This window comes from Bidens hawaiensis, unplaced genomic scaffold, assembly GCF_021521415.1.
Source record: "Bidens hawaiensis isolate Kalapana, Puna unplaced genomic scaffold, B.hawaiensis_p1.1 tig00025176_1, whole genome shotgun sequence".
Lineage (NCBI taxonomy): Eukaryota > Viridiplantae > Streptophyta > Magnoliopsida > Asterales > Asteraceae > Bidens > Bidens hawaiensis.
In genome coordinates, this window is record NW_027494002.1 from 26,163 (window position 1) to 46,952 (window position 20,790).

The following is a 20,790-nucleotide window of genomic DNA, read 5'->3' on the forward strand; positions in this document are numbered from 1 at the left end:
TAGGAAGTTTGATTTTATTAAATGTAATAAGATTCATTCGAAACTTTGTCAGTCATGTGTGTTGGTAAAAGTGTTAGACTACCTTTTCTTAATTCCATTACTTCTACTTTTTTACCATTTGATTTAATACAGTGACTTGTGGACTTCTCCCATTATTAGCACCGGTGGACATCGGTTTTATATTTTATTTATCGATGATTACACCAATTTTCTCTGGACCTACACACTTAGCCACAAATCTCAAGTTTTCTCTATTTTTAAACAATTTTCTAATTAATTGAAACTCCGTTTGAACGCAAAATCAAACAGTTTCAATGCGATAACGGTAAAGAATACGCTAATAACTCGTTTCACACCTTTTGCAAACAAAACGACATGATGTTCCGGTTTTCTTGCCCATACACCTCCTCCCAAAACGGTAAAGCGGAACGCAAAATCCGCTCGATTAATAATATCATTCGCACTCTCTTAGCTCACTCCAATCTTCCCAACAACTTCTGGCACCATGCACTTGAAGTTGCTACATACCTAATAAATATCCTCCCATCCAAAACACGAAACAACCTTACACCGACCCAACTCCTCTATCACCGTTATCCATCCTATGAACATCTTCGAGTGTTCGGATGCCTTTGCTACCCTCTCATTCCTTATAACACGATTCATAAACTCCAAGCACGGTCCAAACCGTGCGTTTTTCTCGGGTACCCCAACCAACATCGCAGGTACAAATGCCTAGACCTCACCACCCACAAAGTCATCATTTGTCGTCACGTTCAATTTGACGAGACTACTTTCCCATTTAAATCCCTTAACAAACCCTCCAAACAAGAGTATCGCTTCCTAACCGAAACCCTACACCCTATCCTTTGGCCACATATCAGCCATAATCCTACAAACACACCCTTTCCACCTTTAGCCTCCCCTGCCCAGCACACCACGGCCCAACACACCCCCTCCACATCAGTTAACTCAGTCCATCCAACACCACCCATTATCCACACCTACTCCCGAAGACCAAAACCCCCTACCCATCCAGATTCGATGCCTTCCGCTAACCGGACATCACCCGTCCCCGTTGCCATTCCCCAACAGTCCCGTCCAGATCCAGTTCCTCCGGAACCGGCTCCGTCTCAACGCACCATACGGACTAGATCAATGGATGGCATTATCAAACCAAGACAACTTTTCAATCTCACCACTTCTTCTCCCGTCCCTATTCCTCGTAGTCAGTATTGCCTTGTCCTCACCCGAATGGCGCCAAGCTATGAATGTCGAGTTTAGCGCCTTTATTGAAAACCAGACGTGGGATTTAGTTCCGCGAACTCGGGACATGAACATTATCCGGAGCATGTGGCTCTTTCGCCACAAGTTTAAGGCTGACGGTTCACTCGAAAGATATAAAGCTAGGTTGGTTTGTGACGAAAGAAACCAACAACTGGGAGTAGATTGCGGAGAAACTTTTAGCCCGGTTGTTAAACCGGCCACAATACGAATTGTCCTATCGTTGGCATTCACTCAATCATGGTCCATTCATCAACTTGATGTGACCAACGCATTCCTACACGGGAAATTACACGAGATCGTTTACATGTATCAACCGATGGGGTTCCGCAATCAAGATTATCCGGACCACGTCTGTCGCTTAAAGAAATCATTGTACGGTTTCAAACAAGCTCCACGAGCATGGTACCAACGGTTTACGGACTTCGTTACCACTATGGGATTTGTTCAAAGTCGGTGTGACAATTCTCTGTTCGTCTATCATCACAGTAACGACACGGCGTATCTCCTCATATACGTTGATGACATAATCCTCACCGCCTCTTCCGACGCCCTTTGTACTCACATCATGGCAAAGTTGGCTGCCGAGTTTGCAATGAAAGATCTCGGGGAACTAAGCTATTTTTTGGGCGTATCCGTTAAACGAACCGGGAATAACCTATTTTTGTCTCAGCAAACTTACATGGGAGATATCCTAGATCGAGCGGGAATGTCAGATTGTAAATCGGTACCTACACAAGTCGACACAAAGCCAAAACTCAGCACTCATGACGGAATCGACTTTCAAGATCCGTCACTATATCGGAGCTTAGCCGGAGCGCTTCAATACTTGACTTTTACACGACCGGATATATCGTATGCGGTTCAACAATTGTGCATACACATGCATGCGCCGAAAATGTCCCACTGGCATGCTTTGTTACGTGTTTTACGTTACATCAAAGGCACACTATCATACGGTCTCACTTTGGGTTCGACATGGGCATCATCGCTTCATGCATATACCGACGCGGACTGGGCGGGCTGTCCGTACACGACAATCTACCGGGTACTGTGTCTATTTTGGAGATAATCTACTTACTTGGTCATCCAAACGACAATCTACCGTATCTCGATCAAGCACAGAAGCTGAATACCGAGGCGTTGCGAATGTGGTCGCAGAAATTTGCTGGTTACGCAACTTGCTCCTGGAACTACGACGACCTCTCACGGTTGCTACACTCGTGTATTGTGACAACATTAGTGCTATCTGCCTGTCGGGTAACCCGGTTCAACATCAGCGAACTAAACATATTAAACTCAACATTCACTTTGTCCGTGAGCAAGTCCGTCGGGGAAATGTCCGCATCGTCCACATGCCCACTCGTTTTCAAGTGGCAGACATTTTTACGAAAGACCTTCCCAATATTTTATTTGAAGACTTCCGCTCCAGTCTTAGCATTCGTCCTCCTCCAGCTTCAACTGCGGGGGAGTAATAGATAACGAATTATTTGAATATTATTTGAATTATAAATTTATGTTGATCTTGTATTTAGTTGGAGATCTATCCCTAAAATATGGGATATAGTTTGCATATATATTCATTGTATTGAGTTGGGAAGAATTAGCCTTGCTTGCGGTGCGCACATATGATGTATATATGTGTGAACCCTCGGGTGGGCAAAAGTGAAATTGCACTAATTTTGACGTTATTTTACTAATCTCGTGAAAATAACGTTAAAAGTGACGGACGGTTAATCAGGCATCATGTAGTGGCGTTGATAGCTGAAAGATAAGGGTACATGCACCGATCAGCTGGTGTCCCGATGATTGAGTGCTATGTGCCTTATGTCCAAGGCTTGATGCAAAACTACTATCGAGCCGGGGGTCTCACCGGAAGCAGCCTCTCTATCCCTATGGGGTAGAGGTAAGGCTGCCTACATCTTACCCTCCTCAGACCCTACCATAGCTTTGCTATTGGTGGGATATACTGAGTACGATGATGATGATGATGATGATGATGAGTTGGGAAGAATCAATGAGAATTACACATTTCTTTATGATTGAACAATGATTGTTGTTCAACGACCTATAAGTGTATAACAGAAAAGAGTTGATAAAAGAAGATTACATATAGTCTTGAACTCATGATAAAGATAACACTTGAACACAAAACTTACAAGTCTGTCAGTTGACCTAGCATAGACAAAGATTCGGGCATGCTTCCCACAAGTTGGTTTCCAGACAGAAATCTAACAATAAGTTAAAAACAAAGATGTTATTTCACTAAAAAAATGTTATTCTTGAAAATAAATATTGTTAAATCGTTAACATACAGCGTCTTCAATGTAAGTGGCAAATTTGATGGGATACTGCCTCCAATGTGGTTATTGCTCAAATCTCTGTGCATTCGAAGACCGATTATAAACATACCAACATGAAGAAAATTATAAATTATAAAAATTTTGAATTACTTTTGTCACTAACATTTGTATGATGGAAGCAAAAGCTCCCAAATTGTCACTGAGTTCACCTCCCAAGCTAGCATTGTTAAGGACTCTGCATATACTCAAGAGGTAACTAAAAAAGTTGATCAAATTATTTTTTCAAGAAAATATGATAATTTATTTCATACATCCCGGTTATGTTGGAATTCACGCATTGGACGCCTTGCCAACCTCCTGAACATGGATCTCCTGATCCAAATCGCCATCCAAGAAGAGGGGGGAAACCGAGGGTCGCGTATAGGCTATTTATTGCTATAACTGTAACAAAGAATTTGTATAGAAAGATAACAATAACAATAATAATAGTAATAGTAATAATAAACTAAAAATTGTTTTTGTTTTGTTATTTGCATTTTCTCAAGAACTATGGTTTGTTTAAACAAAATTCAAGTGCTATTATAACATCTCCCCCTCTTACCGACCAATATTGTAGGGTGTGCATGAAACCGAAATAACGAATCTAAACAAAAACTGAAGGTTTGGTTTTTATGTTTTCACAAAAACCAAACTTTTGGTTTGGTTTCGGTTTTGCATGCAATTAAAATTCAAAACCACAAAAACTGAACTGGATTTATGAGTTATTTTATTTAGTTTTGAATTTTTAGTAATTTATAAAAGTTTAATAAATGGTATAACACAAATATTTTAGGCTAAATTCATTATGTTTGTTTGGACCCAAAAAATTTCAAACCCGAATGGTGAAACCGAAAATACCCAGACCGAACCCAACCTGAAAACCAAATCAAAAAATAAAATTTTGGTTTTTGGTTCGGTTCGAGTCCAAAACCACCACAAGTAATAGTAATAGTAATAATAAACTAAAAATTGTTTTTGTTTTGTTATTTGCATTTTCTCAAGAACTATGGTTTGTTTAAACAAAATTCAAGTGCTATTATAACATCTCCCCCTCTTACCGACCAATATTGTAGGGTGTGCATGAAACCGAAATAACGAATCTAAACAAAAATTGAAGGTTTGGTTTTTATGTTTTCACAAAAACCAAACTTTCGGTTTGGTTTCGGTTTTGCATGCAATTAAAATTCAAAACCACAAAAACTGAACTGGATTTATGAGTTATTTTATTTAGTTTTGAATTTTTAGTAATTTATAAAAGTTTAATAAATGGTATAACACAAACATTTTAGGCAAAATTCATTATGTTTGTTTGGACCCAAAAATTTCAAACCCGAATGGTGAAACCGAAAATACCCAGACCGAACCCAACCTGAAAACCAAATCAAAAACCAAAATTTTGGTTTTTGGTTCAGTTCGAGTCCAAAACCACCACGAGTAGCTCACAGGTTTGTTTATATTTGCATAAGGTGTTACAGCTAGTGTTTGTAAAATTAATGAAAAATTATGTACAGATAAAAACTAACTTCAATACTCAACAAAAAAAAAGTCAAGTTAAAAGACTTACAATCACCAGGATCAGTAAACCCGAAACAACTCGGTATAATTGAAACTAACAGTGAACCCACAACAGCAACAGTATAAATCTTGAGTTCTGAATTCCACATTATCAAACTATGCCCAAAGAATTCAACTTTAATGGTCTTGAGTTCAACAGATAAAAACACACACTGAAACAGAATGTGTTTAATTAATCATATTAATAAAATCTAAGACAAACCCACATATAAAAATTCAATCTTGGAAGAAACAAACACAAAAGATTGATCTTTGAGCAAAAAGGAATAAAACCCCATGAGTGAATTCATGTGAAACTTACTGTGTGAGCTGGATATGAGCAGAAGAACAGAGCAGAACAGAGTGTTAATAACTGTTAAGTATGTGTAAACAAGAACCCTAATAAAAATGTGAAGAGAGAAAGTGATGGTGGCAAAAAGCAAGCAAGCATTTTGCTGCTTCAGTTTTCTTTCTTTAGCTTTATCGAACAACGTAATAAATTTGAAGAAATGTGTTTTTTTTCTACTGTAACTGTTCGACCGTTGGTTGGCTCGAGTCTACAAGAGAGACTTGTCATAATACGGAGTAATATGTTTTGCTTTCGATTTTTTATTATTTTTTTAAAGAAAATAATAATGGACCCACAAAACTCAAAAATTACGTGTTAAATTAAATGGATTGATCGGTTAATCTATTTAACTTAACAGTTAAAAATTTGTTCCCTTGTTTAGTTATATTCAGTTAACTTTTTTTTTAACTTTAAAATGTAAGATTTCATTAATGATTAAAAAAAACTATAAAAGTTACTATGGAGGTATTAAGTATTACGTTTTTAAGTTTAACTTCATGTAAAAAAAAGAAAATAGTTAAAAATAAAAAGTTTTAACAATAGTTTTATTTAAAGTTTAATGAATCTTTTTACAATAGTAAAATGATTTTGCACTTTAATAAAAATGCAATAATAGTTAAAACAATATTAAAACTTAGTTACTCTTACATTATTTTTGTTGTGAAATGCTCATGATTCGAAAATTCATAATAACTTTAACTCAGTGCAATCATGTAATTTAACAATGAGATCAAAAAAACAAGTATAATCATTAAAATAAAATGATGTATAATGTGTTTTAAAGACATGGGAGATATTGAGGATTGTGATTTTTTTTAAGTAGACAAGTAACTTTTTCCCACACTTTAAGCAATTTTTAGGATAGTGCCTTTTCTTCTTCTTTTTGTTTTGTTTTTTTTTTTTGTATTGGCTAGGATAATTCATTTAACTACTGAAAATAAATAGAAGGAATTTTGTATATGCAAAATATTATATTTCTCAAAGCATAACTTTTGATACTTGTACATGATTTAGAAATATGATTAGAGGGATATATAAATTTTACCTAAATAAATGTTATAAACAGCATTATTTTTTTATAATATACATTTATGAGTGAAAGCAACCATATACTTGTATAGCTTTAAATAAAGTTTATTCATATAACTTTTTATTACAGTTTGGTAGAAATTCTGTAGTTAATTATGTTAATCAAAGGGTAGTTACAACAAAGCTTATATTTTTAGTCAGTGTCAAAATTACACTTTGCCAAATAATATACCATCCTTGCATTATTATACTATACTTATATAAGTGAAACATATATTATTATCCAGTTCAACATTTTAATCATATACAAGTTATACATATAATAAAAGGTAGGTTCAAGGATGATTAATAATCTTTGATGATAAATAAAATATAGGTGTATGTGATTTCTTGACACATAGGGATGCATTTTTTTTCGAACCGTGCACTTTTATAAATTAGGAAAAACAACTCAACCACGCCCAGACTTCACAAGCCGGAGAGACGCGCAGAGCCACACAAAGAGAAACAATTACATGAAAAAAAATTTACACCAATTTAACCAGTCTATCGATGTGACATTCGTCAATTTCGGGTCACTTTTGTTATGTAAACCCGACCCGTTTGTAACCCGAACATTTCAAATATATAAAATATTGGATCTTGTCATTTAAAATATATAAAATATATAAAATATTGTTTTTTTATATTATGCATTGTTTGACCATTTAAACATACCCATTTTTATGCAAACCATAAAAGAATCTTTATACCCAACCCTTCACTCCTTCCCTATATATACACACCCATCTTCTTCATTTTACTCTTGCTACATCTCCAAAAAACTCTCTCAAACTCCATAGATTCAAGGTTGTTATTTCTTATGTATTTTTGAAGTTTTGACTTCTCAAGTCAAACTAACTATAGTCTTTCATTCTAACTTGTTCATCTAACATTACTAACTCTTGAATATGGTGGTACAACATATATATAATACACACCCCTTGTTTCCTTTATTTGTTACTTCACCGACTTTGGTTGGTTAAGTTTCGAATGTCATAAGGCAAGGCTTCATGGAGGACTTCGTGTTCTTGATATATATTTACACACACATAACTTATTATACATATCACTTATGACTAACTTCTAACCCTTTAGTTTGTTCATCTTATTTACAAGTTCCATGGTGTGGGTTTGTATAAGACTAACCTCGGTTTAACCGAAACTAGTCCAAACCGGAAACCGAACTTTTGTTTACTAGTTTTGTTAAAATAGTTGTTTAAACATGTTTATTGCTAGATTTGAGTTTCAAAAATCATTTTTACAAGTTCTTTGATATTAACCATATGGAATCCATCTATGAACTCGTTGGGAGATGGAAACCGAACTAAACCGAAACTTTTGCTTAAAAGACTTGTAGTTAACTTTTTTTGTTGTAAAATTTAAGTTTTCTTCATTTATAAACCAATATACAAGTTCTATGATATTTGGGCATGTAGAAACCATCTATGAACTATTTGTGAGATGGAGACCGAACTATACCGACTTTTACTCGCTTAAGACACACAAGTGTGTTTTTAGTTATCAAGACTTGTATATTTCTTTAAAAAAAATAGTTTACAAACTGATTTTAATTATTTTTCTTAAGTACTTGGAATAGTTGAATCCAACTTGATCTCATAACATAGTTTGGACCGACAAAACCGAACACTCGCTTAACGTGCGTTGTTAGTTCTAAACAATAGATCTACGTACTTGGTTAAGTGTTAGTATGTTTTAATGAGTTATCTCATAACAATTAATATTTTGGAAAGTTGACTTTGGGTTCGACCATTTGTCAAGACCCGAACCGACAACCCGAACACTCGTTAAAAACCCGTTTTAGTATCTTTAGCCTAATGGAACTTGCATTTTAGCATTTTCCCCACCTTATTACTTAACATTGGTTAAGTAAATATTAAGGTTAGATACTTTAACCCGGTTTTGAGCAAACTTACATTTTTTAAAAGGGTTATTATTATAAATTCTTAAATAGTTACATTTTAAACCTTGAACTTTAATTGATTAGTTTTTGCAACAATTATTTTATTTAAAGATCTTCAAGACAACCTTTCTAAATCCAAGATTTTCTTTTATTTAGGCTTCATACGTTAAACTCGTCGTTCCGGCAAATCTCCAAATAATCAATATTTCAAGTTTATTACTTGAATGTGAGTAACTTCATACCCCGTTTTCTATCTTTTATTTTGGGGGTGACATTTCAACTTATCTAAACTAAATGTTTTATACTTGGGTCTTAAACCACAAACGTTGTTGTATACCTTACTTGAATAATTGCTCGATTTGGTGTTCTATGCTTATTTGACTATGTGTTTATCGCTTTTGGATGGTGGAACTATAAATCCTAGACCATTTGGCAACCCCTCATGGCAAGGTGTCGTTAATGTAATGCAATTAACGATAACTATAAAATCCTAAACTATTTGGCAACCCCTTATAGTTGGGTGTCGCTAACTTGTTAGCGATAACTATTTATCCAAGTTTATAGCTATTATTTGTGGTTTTGTATACTAGTTTTGTGGCTTTTCATACTATATATCTATTGTTTAAACTTATGAATTGCTCACCAACCTTTGTGTTGATAAACTTTATTTTATGAAATGTTACAGGTTTGCATCTAGGTTGATTATGGAGTTCGGTGAAGAAAACATCACAAATACCGTTAGGATATTAGCAAAAATGAACAATATTTGATTTGCTATATTTTGTTATATTTTGTTGTATTTGAGTTATGAATATTTGGTTATGTGACATTTTCGATGTTGTGAAATGAAATGAGTTTGTTAAATATTGTCGCTTTAAATAGTGTCACGCGCTTATGAGCAATCGTTGCACCCCGGCATGTTCCGCCGCCTTTGGTCGGGGTGTGACATATAACTTCACAATTCCAAACGAACAAGAAGTAATAACCATAGTTCTGAACCAGCTAACACGCAAACAATTATAACAACAGTAGAACTTTCATGGAGAACAAGCGGTACCAAGGGTTCTATGACCTTACACACGATCAGTTAACGCAAACCCTAACCGAACGATCATCCAAACGAGCAATAGTTCACATGACTTGCAACTGACCTATTATTTTTCACTTATGCCGTCAACATCACACCCGCTGGTTCCATTTTCTCCAAGTTTATCCCATTATCAATACCACATCCAAGTTCCCTTTGACAAACCAATCAACCCAAAAAATTCATAACCGACGAACATTCCGATCACAACAATCCTGTCTTCAGCTATAACAATAACAAGCAGGAACAAATCGGAATCAGTGAAAAGACACAACAATGTCACGAGCCTGAATTTGACGGTTGTTCTACTGAACACTCAGACTATCTTCTGCAGCCAAATATAACCCGAAGTACTGAATTTTCACATAACCCGGTTGCCTAATTTACGGTTGATTATAACAGTTAAACATGAACTTAGAAAATAACTCGAATTTCCAAACTCTAAACCCGGTAATACCAATTAGTAACAGGTGCCAGGAGTTAATTCATGTACTAAGCATTTAGTTGAAAAGACACCAAAAAAATAGTTGAAGTTACCTCTTGCTCCATTCCACGTGATTAAAAGAAAACTAAACAAAGAATACTTCTTTCATGTGATAACAACCCCACAAAGTATTTTTTTTATTTATTTCTTTGATAATCCACTCCCCAAGAAACAGCCATGACTCCAACAATTACCACCGACGCAAACAGAGTAAACGGCACATGTTCTTATCGGGGTCGTATCCGGCCAAAATCAATCCACGCAAACCGAAAAAATAACACATGACCACTGTTTGTCAACCAAGAACCCGGCCACACCCGATCACGACGACCGCAATCAAAACCTGCCCAGTTACAACCTCGGCCACAGTTTTTTGTCTGCGAATTGAACCAGATTCCTACCTCGTGATTTATTTCACCGTGTTCAATCTGAACCCAGACCCATGATCGAGAAAAAAATTCAGGAAATTCCGACAGTGATTAATTAAGGGAACACGAAACAGAATCACAAACCAGATCCACATTGAAACCCTAACTCAGCCACCAATCTTGAACCGTTGATCACACAGATGAACACGAACCAGAAATCAACCCCACGATTTCAATCTTTGAACCAGAATAAACTAAAACAATGAATCGTTTTCCATGCAACGAACCGTGTGTTCAACGAGCCAAAGCTCTAATACCACTTGTTAGGAACAAAGCGGCGCGCGGAAGCGAAACAACGCACACATGCACAACGATAAACACGCATAACGAAAATATAAACGACACAAGAATTTAACGTGGTTCGGTCCCCGCGAGGGGACCTACGTCCACGGGCTGCAACTATGTTTTCTTATTAGCTCAGAACAACTATTACAATTACATGATGGGATATATATAATAAACAAGATTATGGTTGAACATAATTAGGAACCAAAACCGGGTCTCCTAATAAAACCGGCCCAAAGGCCTTCATAACCCAACAGATAATTGGGGTGGAATGGGCACTCCGTTCACCCTAAAGTGGGTGGAAATTGGTAAATGGAGGGTTATAGTGGCTGATATTATTATTCAAGCGATATGTATAGCCATTTTCTTTAAAATTACTTAAATGTTCCTTGTTTCATATTATTCAAGCTTATTACACAAATATTATGAATTTGTTGATTATTGTCGATGTGCTAGTCGTACATGTTGATAACGTAACATTGAAGTTTGTGTTTAGGATGCACTCATCACAATGTATGTGAAACTGGTATAGTAAACTCCAAGACTAGCATAATTGGCAACTTGAACTATTGATGTACTATTGGGATTCTCCATGAATATGGTGATACTTCAAAGGTTGCCCATGAAATTGGTGAAAATTAAAAGTAATAAAATTGGCAAGGGTTAAACCATTCATTATGAGAGGGTTGAACATGCATAAGTGAAATGGCAAATCTCGACACGTAAGCATAAAGAGGTTTTTACCTTTCACGCTCACTAAAGAGTGTTATGAAAGGGGCTGAGTGATCAATGGGTGAAGTTAGTTGAAGATGTATTATTGGTTTAATAATTAATTGAATATTAAAAAAAACACAAAAGGACGGGCAATATTCAGTATTCGTGACTCCCTTTGTGAACAACTGTTTCACGTCATTTTGGGAACACCTTACAATATCCTAAACCTGGGACAAGCGACATCTTATATTTTGCAGCATAATTGCATTAGCCAACTTGTACACATCAATGTCATTGGTGTCACTCTTCCAATTGTTGTAGAAGTTGTAAATATTGGTAAGCTTTGACTTTTTCCTAATCATATCACTCCACTTCGAGATAAGGGAATGGTGATGCATGTGTTTTCTTTCGTTTGTGGTTGAACCCCTTTTGGAAGTCTCAGACGGGAGGTGTATGTTTCGTAGATTTCACATTTGACTTATATAACTTTCTTAACCGTGCATGGAATTTACTTCTAGATTAAAGTACACCAAGGATGATAAATTATTATCTATGAATTTCAAATGGAAATCGATTCAAATTCGACAAACTGATTCATTTATATGGGTGTTGAGCCCATAAAACGATTGGGGTGAATTGTCGGTTGTCGCAATGTTTTATAAACAGCTATGATAACCTGCATTCGGTACTAAGTACAAGATGATACCACATCTTTGTTAATCAACTCATCAGCCACATACAAATACATTTGCCACCACATGAACTAAGTTGTTACCACACGAATGAACAATGTTGCTAATAATTTTCAGTATCCGCTAACCTTCAATACCCAAGTTGCTACCGGGTAGTAACCAAGTTACACCCCAAAAATGGCCAACCCTTTGACCCCGTCAAGGCGCTGTCTCAGACTTAACAGGGTTAACCTTCAGTTAGTGTGTGATTATTAGCGGAAAATACGTTCAAAGTTGAGCCTATGAGTAAATATTTATTGAGTTCGAATTAATTTCGATTAATAAGTCTTGGGCTTGTATTATTGGCAGGCACATGGAGCCCATGACTAATTGAGAAAAGAGACACGTAGCAACCGAATCACATTAACATCACCCAGATTGATTTCCTGGTTCTAGGGCACAAAACAGTCAGTTGATACAAATTATTATTATTATTATTATTATTATTGCTTCAAATTCAATTGGAGCTACGATGTCTTCTCGGCACGCTGATGGCGACGGAGGAGGCTCTTCGCCTTACGATCTATTTGAAGATCGTGATTCACAATTTCACAAGGTTCATTTTCATACTATTTGTTTCCTTATAATAATTTGTTCATGATCAATCGCAATTAGTATAAATTCAGCTGGATTTGAGTTTAACTTAGTAAGTTGATGATGTTATGTGCATTATGTTATCACTAGTTTTCGACAGGCATTCACACTAGCACTTTCTGTGTACATAATTTGTTTCAGAACCACTAGGTTAGAATTATAGGTTGAACAGTTTTAGGTATAAAATTGATACACCTTCACTCGCAATCGAAAGAAGAGTGTGAGCTGTTTTACTTTACATAGGGCCTCCACATTTTTGTCTATAACTTGTGAATACATGATTTATGATGTTTATATTAGGACTTGATTCTATTACGGGAGGAGAGGATTAGGCAGGATTTGATAGACCTAAACCTTTCAGGGGACATGGTTGAGGATAGGAGTTCTTGGAGACTTAGAATTAAATCTAAGGATTTTTAGGGCGATATGAATTTTTAAAGGAGCTACTGTTTAACTTATTTTGGTCGCACACCATTATGCTATTTTAATGTCATATATTATATAGTTTTATTTATTAGTAGTTCTAATTCTATTACGGGCTATTACTAATTATATTATTGCTAAACTTTAATTTCCTCCTATATCCCCTCAAACATATATTTTTAGAGCCGAGGGTCTCCCTGGAAGCCACCTCTCTATCCCATCTGGATAGAGGTACGGTGTGCCTACATCCCACCTTCCCCAGACCCTACTTATAGCTTGCTATGGGTGGGATCCCACTGGGTATGATTGATTGATTGATATATTAGGACTTGATTCGTGTTCAATAATCCAGATAACATACGTATATTATTCCCTGCGTGTTTTTCATGACTGATGATGCGGTGTAACGTGGCTTCGCAGACATGTTTTGAGATACTGTAACGGGATTAGAAATGCTCGTATATTTATGATTGCATTTCCTTTACTTTTTTTGGTAATTAATCATTAATTCCAACAGTGTACCAAACAAACCGTTATAGAAATAAGGCTGTGATCAGATGGATTTCAAGTTTTTAGAAATTTGAAGTTAATGTTATCGTTTATAGCAACTTGGAATACGCAAATGGTTAACTCGGCATGAGTGTAACCTTTAATAACAGGCTAGGATAGCTTGCAGCTTTCGTTGCTTTTAGTGAGTTAAGATCATACTGAAAGAACTAAGTTGATGCAATGGCTAATTTAATCTGAAATACAAACTTACATAACCTCTAACCTGCTTTTGTTAATTTGCTTCTTGTTAAGCTTTTCTCCCTTTCTAACAAGTAAATATCTCTGGAGTTAGATACCAATGAAAGATGATGTAATCCTTCTAACTTTATATATTTTTTATGTGATTGTGTATTATGTACTGAAGTTAAACCACTTGTAACTTTAAATTGCTCAAGTTCACCTCATGGATGATGGATACTGCTATTGCAATTATCTATAAATGCATTTTTTTCTTGCAATATGATAGTTGTTCCAGATTTGTCGAGTTTATTTTCTTTTGTGATACTATACTTTTTATTGTTTATTAGTTTTCGTGGCTTGTTTTTCCTTTAAATATGATCTTATTTTTTTGGCAGCACAAAGTTCGTGAAGACAGTGAGAGATCAAAGACTAGGGATCGGGACCAGGATTGTGATCGGAACCGAGATCGTGATCGGGACCGTGATCGAGATAGGGGGAAAGATCGAGACAGACGACACAGGGATTATCCAGAAAGAAGTGGCAGGGATAGAAATGATGATGATGGGCGTTCCAGGAATCGTGACTATAGCAGGTGAATATTGGGATTTTTCTGATCATTTTTTTTTCTTTTAAATAAGTTGGCCAAAAGAAGAGAGTTATTTAATTTTACATGCTGCATTTTGTGGGTAATGATTCAGAACCATGGGCCTATGAACACAGAATTTACTTATGCAGGCGCCATGATTATGATCGAGATAGAGAAAGACATCACAGACACAGATCACGTTCTGCATCACCTGATCGATCTAGAGAATCTTCTAGATCTCGCTCTAAAAGGTTTTTGCTAGCTTCATTTAAACATATGCTATTATCTGAAATCTAAGTGATGTTTATTTGGTTGTCTACGTCATGCACTCTTTTATAGACTATAAATTTATCTTGATTCTGGAAACTAGGCATTAATAATATTTGAAACACTAGATCAATATGTAAATATGTGAACACAAGTTCTAGTTTCAGTTATTATCCTGTTACACTGTATCTTTCTCTACAGCAAGAGGACAAGTGGTTTTGACATGGCACCTCCTACTGCTGCAACTTTGCCTGGTGCAGTCGGTTAGTACCTTCATCTTACACTATTATGCTAGTAGCTTTCCTTGTATACGTATCACATTGGTTTATATACCCGTGCTGCTTTTGTTCTGTTTAATTTGTGTCATATTGTATTGTTAATTTGTTTATTACCAAAACTGAGGACAATTGTTGTGTTGTTGGCTGTTGTGTGTGGTTTTGTATGTGTTTTTGGGTATGATTTTGGTAAAAGAAGACAATGTTGGGCTACCTGGTACCCACCACTGTAGATTTTTTGTTGAACGAGGAATTCAGTCAATGCTCCTTCAATTAGCTGGATCTCCAGAAGTATGATTTGGTACACTTGCAATTGTTTTCAAGCATCTGCAATGACAGAAATTAATTTCTAATATTAGTACTGAATCATGTATAAATCTAGGTAAGGACTAGGTCTATTATACTTTTGTCCTTGTACTTTGTATAATTGATGCATATCAAGATAAACTTCTAGTTGTTTTTCTACAAAAATCACCAGTTTTTCTTTTACTTGCTTAGTGAATTACTATTTTTTTATATGTTTTAAATTAAGCAGGACAAGTGGCAGATGCTCCTCAATCAGTGCCTGGAATGTTCCAGAACATGTTTCCCTTTGGGACGGCACAGGTAATTGTTGTTTAATGGATAAAATTTTGTTGGATTGTTTTGTTCCTTTCTGTGTTTTGACTTTGACTATCTTAAAACCAGTTGGGAGGCCTTCCCTTGATGCCTGCTCAGGCGATGACTCAGCAGGTATGCATACAATGCTTAATTACTTATTTGTTTTTAAAGTTTAATAAAGTTTAGATATCAAATTTCACAGTTTGGTGGATGATCATTTTTTGTTTCTTATAGGCCACAAGGCATGCACGTCGAGTATATGTTGGTGGCTTGCCACCACTGGCTAACGAACAGGTTTTACATCTACCTAAGGGTGATTTAACCGGATTGGACCGTGCTGGAACCGCGAAATTTGTAGCATTAGAACTGAGATCTGGACTAAAGGAAGTGGGTTGGTCCTGTGTATCGGGGGTCACGCGGGTCGATTCTCACAGGACAGATTGTCTGGACTTTAGGGTTCTGGGCTGCCACTTTAATGTTTTGGGTTGTATAAAAGCAAGGTTATGGGCTGCTACAATTGTTTCAAATTATATTCAGCATGTTGTTTTCATGATTCTACGATAAAAGAGAAGGTTATAATGTAATTATGTTTTCATTTAGCAGTACTTTAAATAAGAAAAAAACATATTCAAATTATTGTTATTTGAATATGTTTTCTTTTTCTTTAATTTGAAGTACTATTATTTGGAAATGGAGTTGCATTGAAAAAAACTGTATGGGAGTGTGAAAAATACATACTGGCAGCCCATTTGTAACAAATGCATATGGTTCAGAACAGTTGTAGCAACATAATCTTATCTTTTGGTAGATCGAACATTGAAATGTTGGCCTAGAACCTTAAAAGGGCCAAGCTGTATTACCCGTGAGGACCAACCCATGACCAATCTACTTTTTTCTTGTTCTGTTCTGATATTAACAGTTTCACGGTTCTGTTTCGGCCCGTTATCACCGCTACTCAATACTGAGTTCTTTTTTTTACTTTCATTTACCCCTTTTGTATGTTTGGAGCAGACAATAGCAACCTTTTTTAGCCATGTTATGACAGCCATAGGAGGAAATTCTGCTGGGCCAGGTTGGTTAAGCTTCATTAACTTGAAATTTATTTTGGTTTATTAGTATAGACACATTTCTTTTCTTTTATTTGATTGGCTATCATTAATATATAAAGCTTAATTCAATATTCTAATAGCAGGTGATGCAGTGGTTAATGTCTACATTAACCATGAAAAGAAGTTTGCATTTGTAGAGATGAGAACGGTTGAAGAAGCAAGTAATGCCATGGCATTAGACGGGATCATCTTTGAGGCATGCATAATTTCCGTTGAACCTTTTTCATTCACTTGCTTATGCGCACATGCTATTTCCTCATTTGATATTTTTGCTTTTTATCAGGGAGTGTCTGTTAGAGTCAGAAGACCTACTGACTACAATCCTTCACTAGCTGCAACACTCGGTCCAAGTCAACCAAATCCAAATCTTAATTTAGCTGCTGCTGGTCTTACCCCAGGGTAAGTTTGTCTTTTCTTATTGATTCTTATTACGCAACTGTTATTTTGCTGTTAGTTATTATGCTTTAATTCGTCGCTCTGAAGCCAAGTTTACTTTTTTTGTTGTAATTAGTGGCATTGGTGGAGCTGAAGGACCTGATCGTGTATTTGTTGGGGGGTTACCGTATTACTTCACTGAGGTACAAATAAGGGAGTTGCTAGAATCCTTTGGGTATGTGCTTGCTTTATACATGCTGCTCTATATTTATATTGTTGCAACAAAATATTTATTAGAATGACTTTTGATGTAATGTGAACGTTTAATGATACAGAACGTTGCGTGGGTTTGACCTTGTTAAGGATAGAGATACTGGAAACTCAAAAGGGTACGGGTTCTGTGTCTATGAGGTAAAAATTGCCAAACTTTCTATCTTTAGCTATTTATTATAATTATAACTCTATTTTATCAATTTAATAAAAGTGAGTTATAACTTGCCTTCAGGATCAAGCAGCTACAGATGTAGCTTGTGCTGCACTGAATGGATTAAAAATGGGTGATAAAACATTGACGGTCAGGCGTGCAACCATCAGGTTTGTTTGTAAAAGTAGCTTATATTTGTCAGGATGATATTTGATAGCATCCACATTTTCTCGTCAAAACATGATTGCAGTTCAATAAATGGTTAAAAGTTAAGCAGGTTATTTTTTATTATTTTTTTACAGCAGTGGACAGATGAAATTGGAACAGGAGACCATATTAGCCCAAGCGCAACAACATATAGCTATGCAGGTACATCGGGACAAACTTCATGTCTTTTAGTTGCATAATAATAATATAGTATTATCATTACTCTTGATGTATGATAATTATAATAATCATTATAATAGTTATAGTAATAATAATAATATCTGCTTTTGGTTTGTAGAAAATGGCCTTACAGGTTGGTGGATTTAATCTTCCTGGAATGCCTAGAGGACCCGAGGAGGTTCCAACTAAAGTTTTGTGCTTGACCGAGGTAAAATACAAAGTCACCCAAACATATGCTTAAAACCAGTTATTTAGTACATATTTATTTATAGAATTAATAAATATGATTATGGCATTTGGTTGCAATGAAGGTGATAAGCGTGGATGAATTGATGGATGATGGAGAATACGAAGAAATATTAGAGGATATGAGGGAAGAAGGACGGAAATTTGGTAACAAACATCCTCATATCTTATTAATGTTGGAATTACGTTTGTTGTTTTATAAACCATAACCTCTTCACTGTTGTGAAATTTGTAGGCGAATTGACGAATGTTGTAATCCCTCGACCTGATTCAAATGGAGGACAAGTTGTTGGTCTTGGGAAGGTATGCATAATATGGGTAAATTTGTAGTTAATGCCAAAGCAACACTTTTTATATAAATTAATAATCAGTATGTCAAATATAATAAGCAATCATATATCATCAGGTATTCTTGGAGTATGCTGATCCCTCTGATTGTGCCAAGGCAAAGGATTCTTTGAGTGGGCGGAAGTTCGGAGGGAACGTGGTGACTGCGGTCTACTATCCGGAGGATAAATATTATCAAGGCGAATACGGGGCTTAGGTTATTTGTCTTTTACGAAAATATTTTATTTTGTTTTAGATATCATGCGTTAGTTTGAAAAATGAAACCACCAAGACTTGTTTCGATATATTGTAACAGAAATATTTTGTGGATTTGTAGTGGTCGATTCTTGTCTAAGTTGTTTTACATCTGGATCCACTTACATGCATTACGACGAAGGGTAAAATCGGCATTTCATCTTATTTGTACATATTTGGCTCTTTACTTTCTGTTTAATGTTAATTGTTTGTATGTTTCTATGATATTAAATCACTATTATAATTAAGCTTAATAAAAGTAATAAAAAAAAATTCTAATCATTAATTTAATCTTAAGTTTTGTTTTACAATTTATAAAAATGGTATCTCAAAAGTCGAAAGTGGCAAAGATGAAGAATAGAATCTGTGTTTTCTTATTTTTATAGTTTAACGAAAAAATACAAAAACACATTTAGATGTAATAAAACGTGGGATCGCGATCGGGAGAAAGTATGACAGCTTTTAATTTCTTAATAAAATATATGAAAGATGTGCAAATAGCAAAGTGTGTAAATTGTATGTTTTGTGTGATCTTTCCTCCCTTCCATTTGTAGGCGAGCTCAGGCTTGGCTTAACCTGTTTGCACCTTTAAAATAAATATATAATATATTACAAATATAAAAAAAAGATGCATAAATAACTAAACAAAAAAAAATATCTATATTCAAAATTATACTTTTATTAAAAGTAACCGATTAACTAACTAGTTGTTTTAAACCCAAGCGTTGCTTTGCAGACTCGGTTGATATTCCACCCGCATTTTGTTCGGAAAATAAATCAGACCATAGGATTTGAACTAGGGTCCCCTAGGTTGTAAACACGGTGTCTGGCCAGCATGTCTATCTTAATGCATTAGCAACAATCAATATCATATAGGAACCAACAAATGGAAGACTTGAAGAAATTGAAAACTCGTAGAAAATTCTATAAACCTACATATTATTTAATATAAAATGGCTATCTGTAAAATATAGAAGTGAAAACGTGGGCTTGGGCTTAAACATATAACATATATAACATACAGCATAACCTAACTCTTTTCATTCTCATTCGGAATGGCAGAGCTTGCGTTTGATGTGGTTGAGCAGATACTGGTACGAATGGATGTTGAAGATATAATCCGATGCAAGAGCGTGTGTAAGTCGTGGCTTTCTTTTATATCCACTCCTCGTTTTGTTAAAGCTCACTTGAATCATAATATCAAGAGTGATCGTGACAACCAACAACTTGGACATAGAAGGATCCATGATGGAGGTAGTATATGCTACGGGGTTGCCCTCAACTTGAGTTATATTGTTGGCTCTTGTAATGGCCTCGTATGCATTTACCCTAAAGCTGGTGAGTTTCTTGTAATAAATCCTTCCACTAGACAAGAGAAGAAACTACAAAACGCCGCCTAATGGGTTCGAAAAAGCTATCATAATGAGATACGTAACTTGGGGTTTTGGTTATGATTCGTGTTCAGATGACTACAAGGTTGTAGTAGGTCCTGAAACAGCACCGCCGACACGTTTTCATGTCTTGTCATTGAAATCAAATACTTGGAAAGTTATTGGAGAATCAAAGTATCAGAATGTGGGTGATGACAGTATCTTATGTGATGGTGTGCTTTACTGGTTCATGGCTAATATAAAACGTCAAAAGTTTATAATTATTTCTTTCGATTTATCTACAGAGGAACTTAAAAAAATCCCCCAACCAGATGATGCTGATTATAAGAAGAGTCCCTTCTTTAAACACAAACTCGGACTTATACAAGACCATCTATGCATATATTCATGTCCTTCTAAGATATGGGTAATGGTAAACAACAAGTGGGAACTGTATATTGATCGTCAGCAGAGTAAGTATGATGTTGCACACTGCTTGAACATAGTGGATGATTTACAAAACAAGAGGGGTTATGTCCACAGTTTCAAACATGATGATGGACAATATGATGG

The 20,790-nt window shown here is 35.6% G+C and overlaps 2 protein-coding genes across 7 annotated transcripts; one reads left to right on the plus strand and one right to left on the minus strand.

Annotated features, from left to right (window-relative positions):
• Positions 1–2,477: 2,477 nt before the first annotated feature.
• Positions 2,478–5,290, minus strand: LOC143570942 (protein STRUBBELIG-RECEPTOR FAMILY 3-like). Its single transcript, XM_077056451.1, has 8 exons — positions 5,191–5,290; positions 5,070–5,101; positions 3,899–4,092; positions 3,751–3,822; positions 3,600–3,665; positions 3,444–3,515; positions 3,313–3,352; positions 2,478–2,537 (listed from the first exon to the last, which is right to left on the minus strand). The coding sequence occupies exons 1-8, from the start codon at positions 5,288–5,290 to the stop codon at positions 2,478–2,480; spliced, it is 636 nt and encodes a 211-aa protein (XP_076912566.1).
• Positions 5,291–12,567: 7,277 nt separating this feature from the next.
• LOC143570952 (splicing factor U2af large subunit A-like) lies at positions 12,568–18,877 on the plus strand. 6 transcript variants are annotated; one of them, XM_077056459.1, is made up of 18 exons: positions 12,568–12,806; positions 14,392–14,588; positions 14,732–14,833; positions 15,051–15,112; positions 15,657–15,730; positions 15,812–15,856; positions 15,959–16,018; positions 16,736–16,796; positions 16,914–17,029; positions 17,117–17,232; positions 17,345–17,443; positions 17,544–17,619; positions 17,714–17,802; positions 17,935–18,001; positions 18,138–18,227; positions 18,331–18,412; positions 18,501–18,568; positions 18,672–18,877. In XM_077056459.1, the coding sequence occupies exons 1-18, from the start codon at positions 12,723–12,725 to the stop codon at positions 18,807–18,809; spliced, it is 1,626 nt and encodes a 541-aa protein (XP_076912574.1). In that variant the 5' UTR covers positions 12,568–12,722; the 3' UTR covers positions 18,810–18,877. The 6 variants fall into 6 exon arrangements, with proteins under 6 accessions (XP_076912574.1, XP_076912577.1, XP_076912576.1 ...); XM_077056462.1 differs by having other exon boundaries at positions 17,938–18,001; XM_077056461.1 differs by having other exon boundaries at positions 15,660–15,730.
• The last annotated feature ends 1,913 nt before the right edge of the window (positions 18,878–20,790 follow it).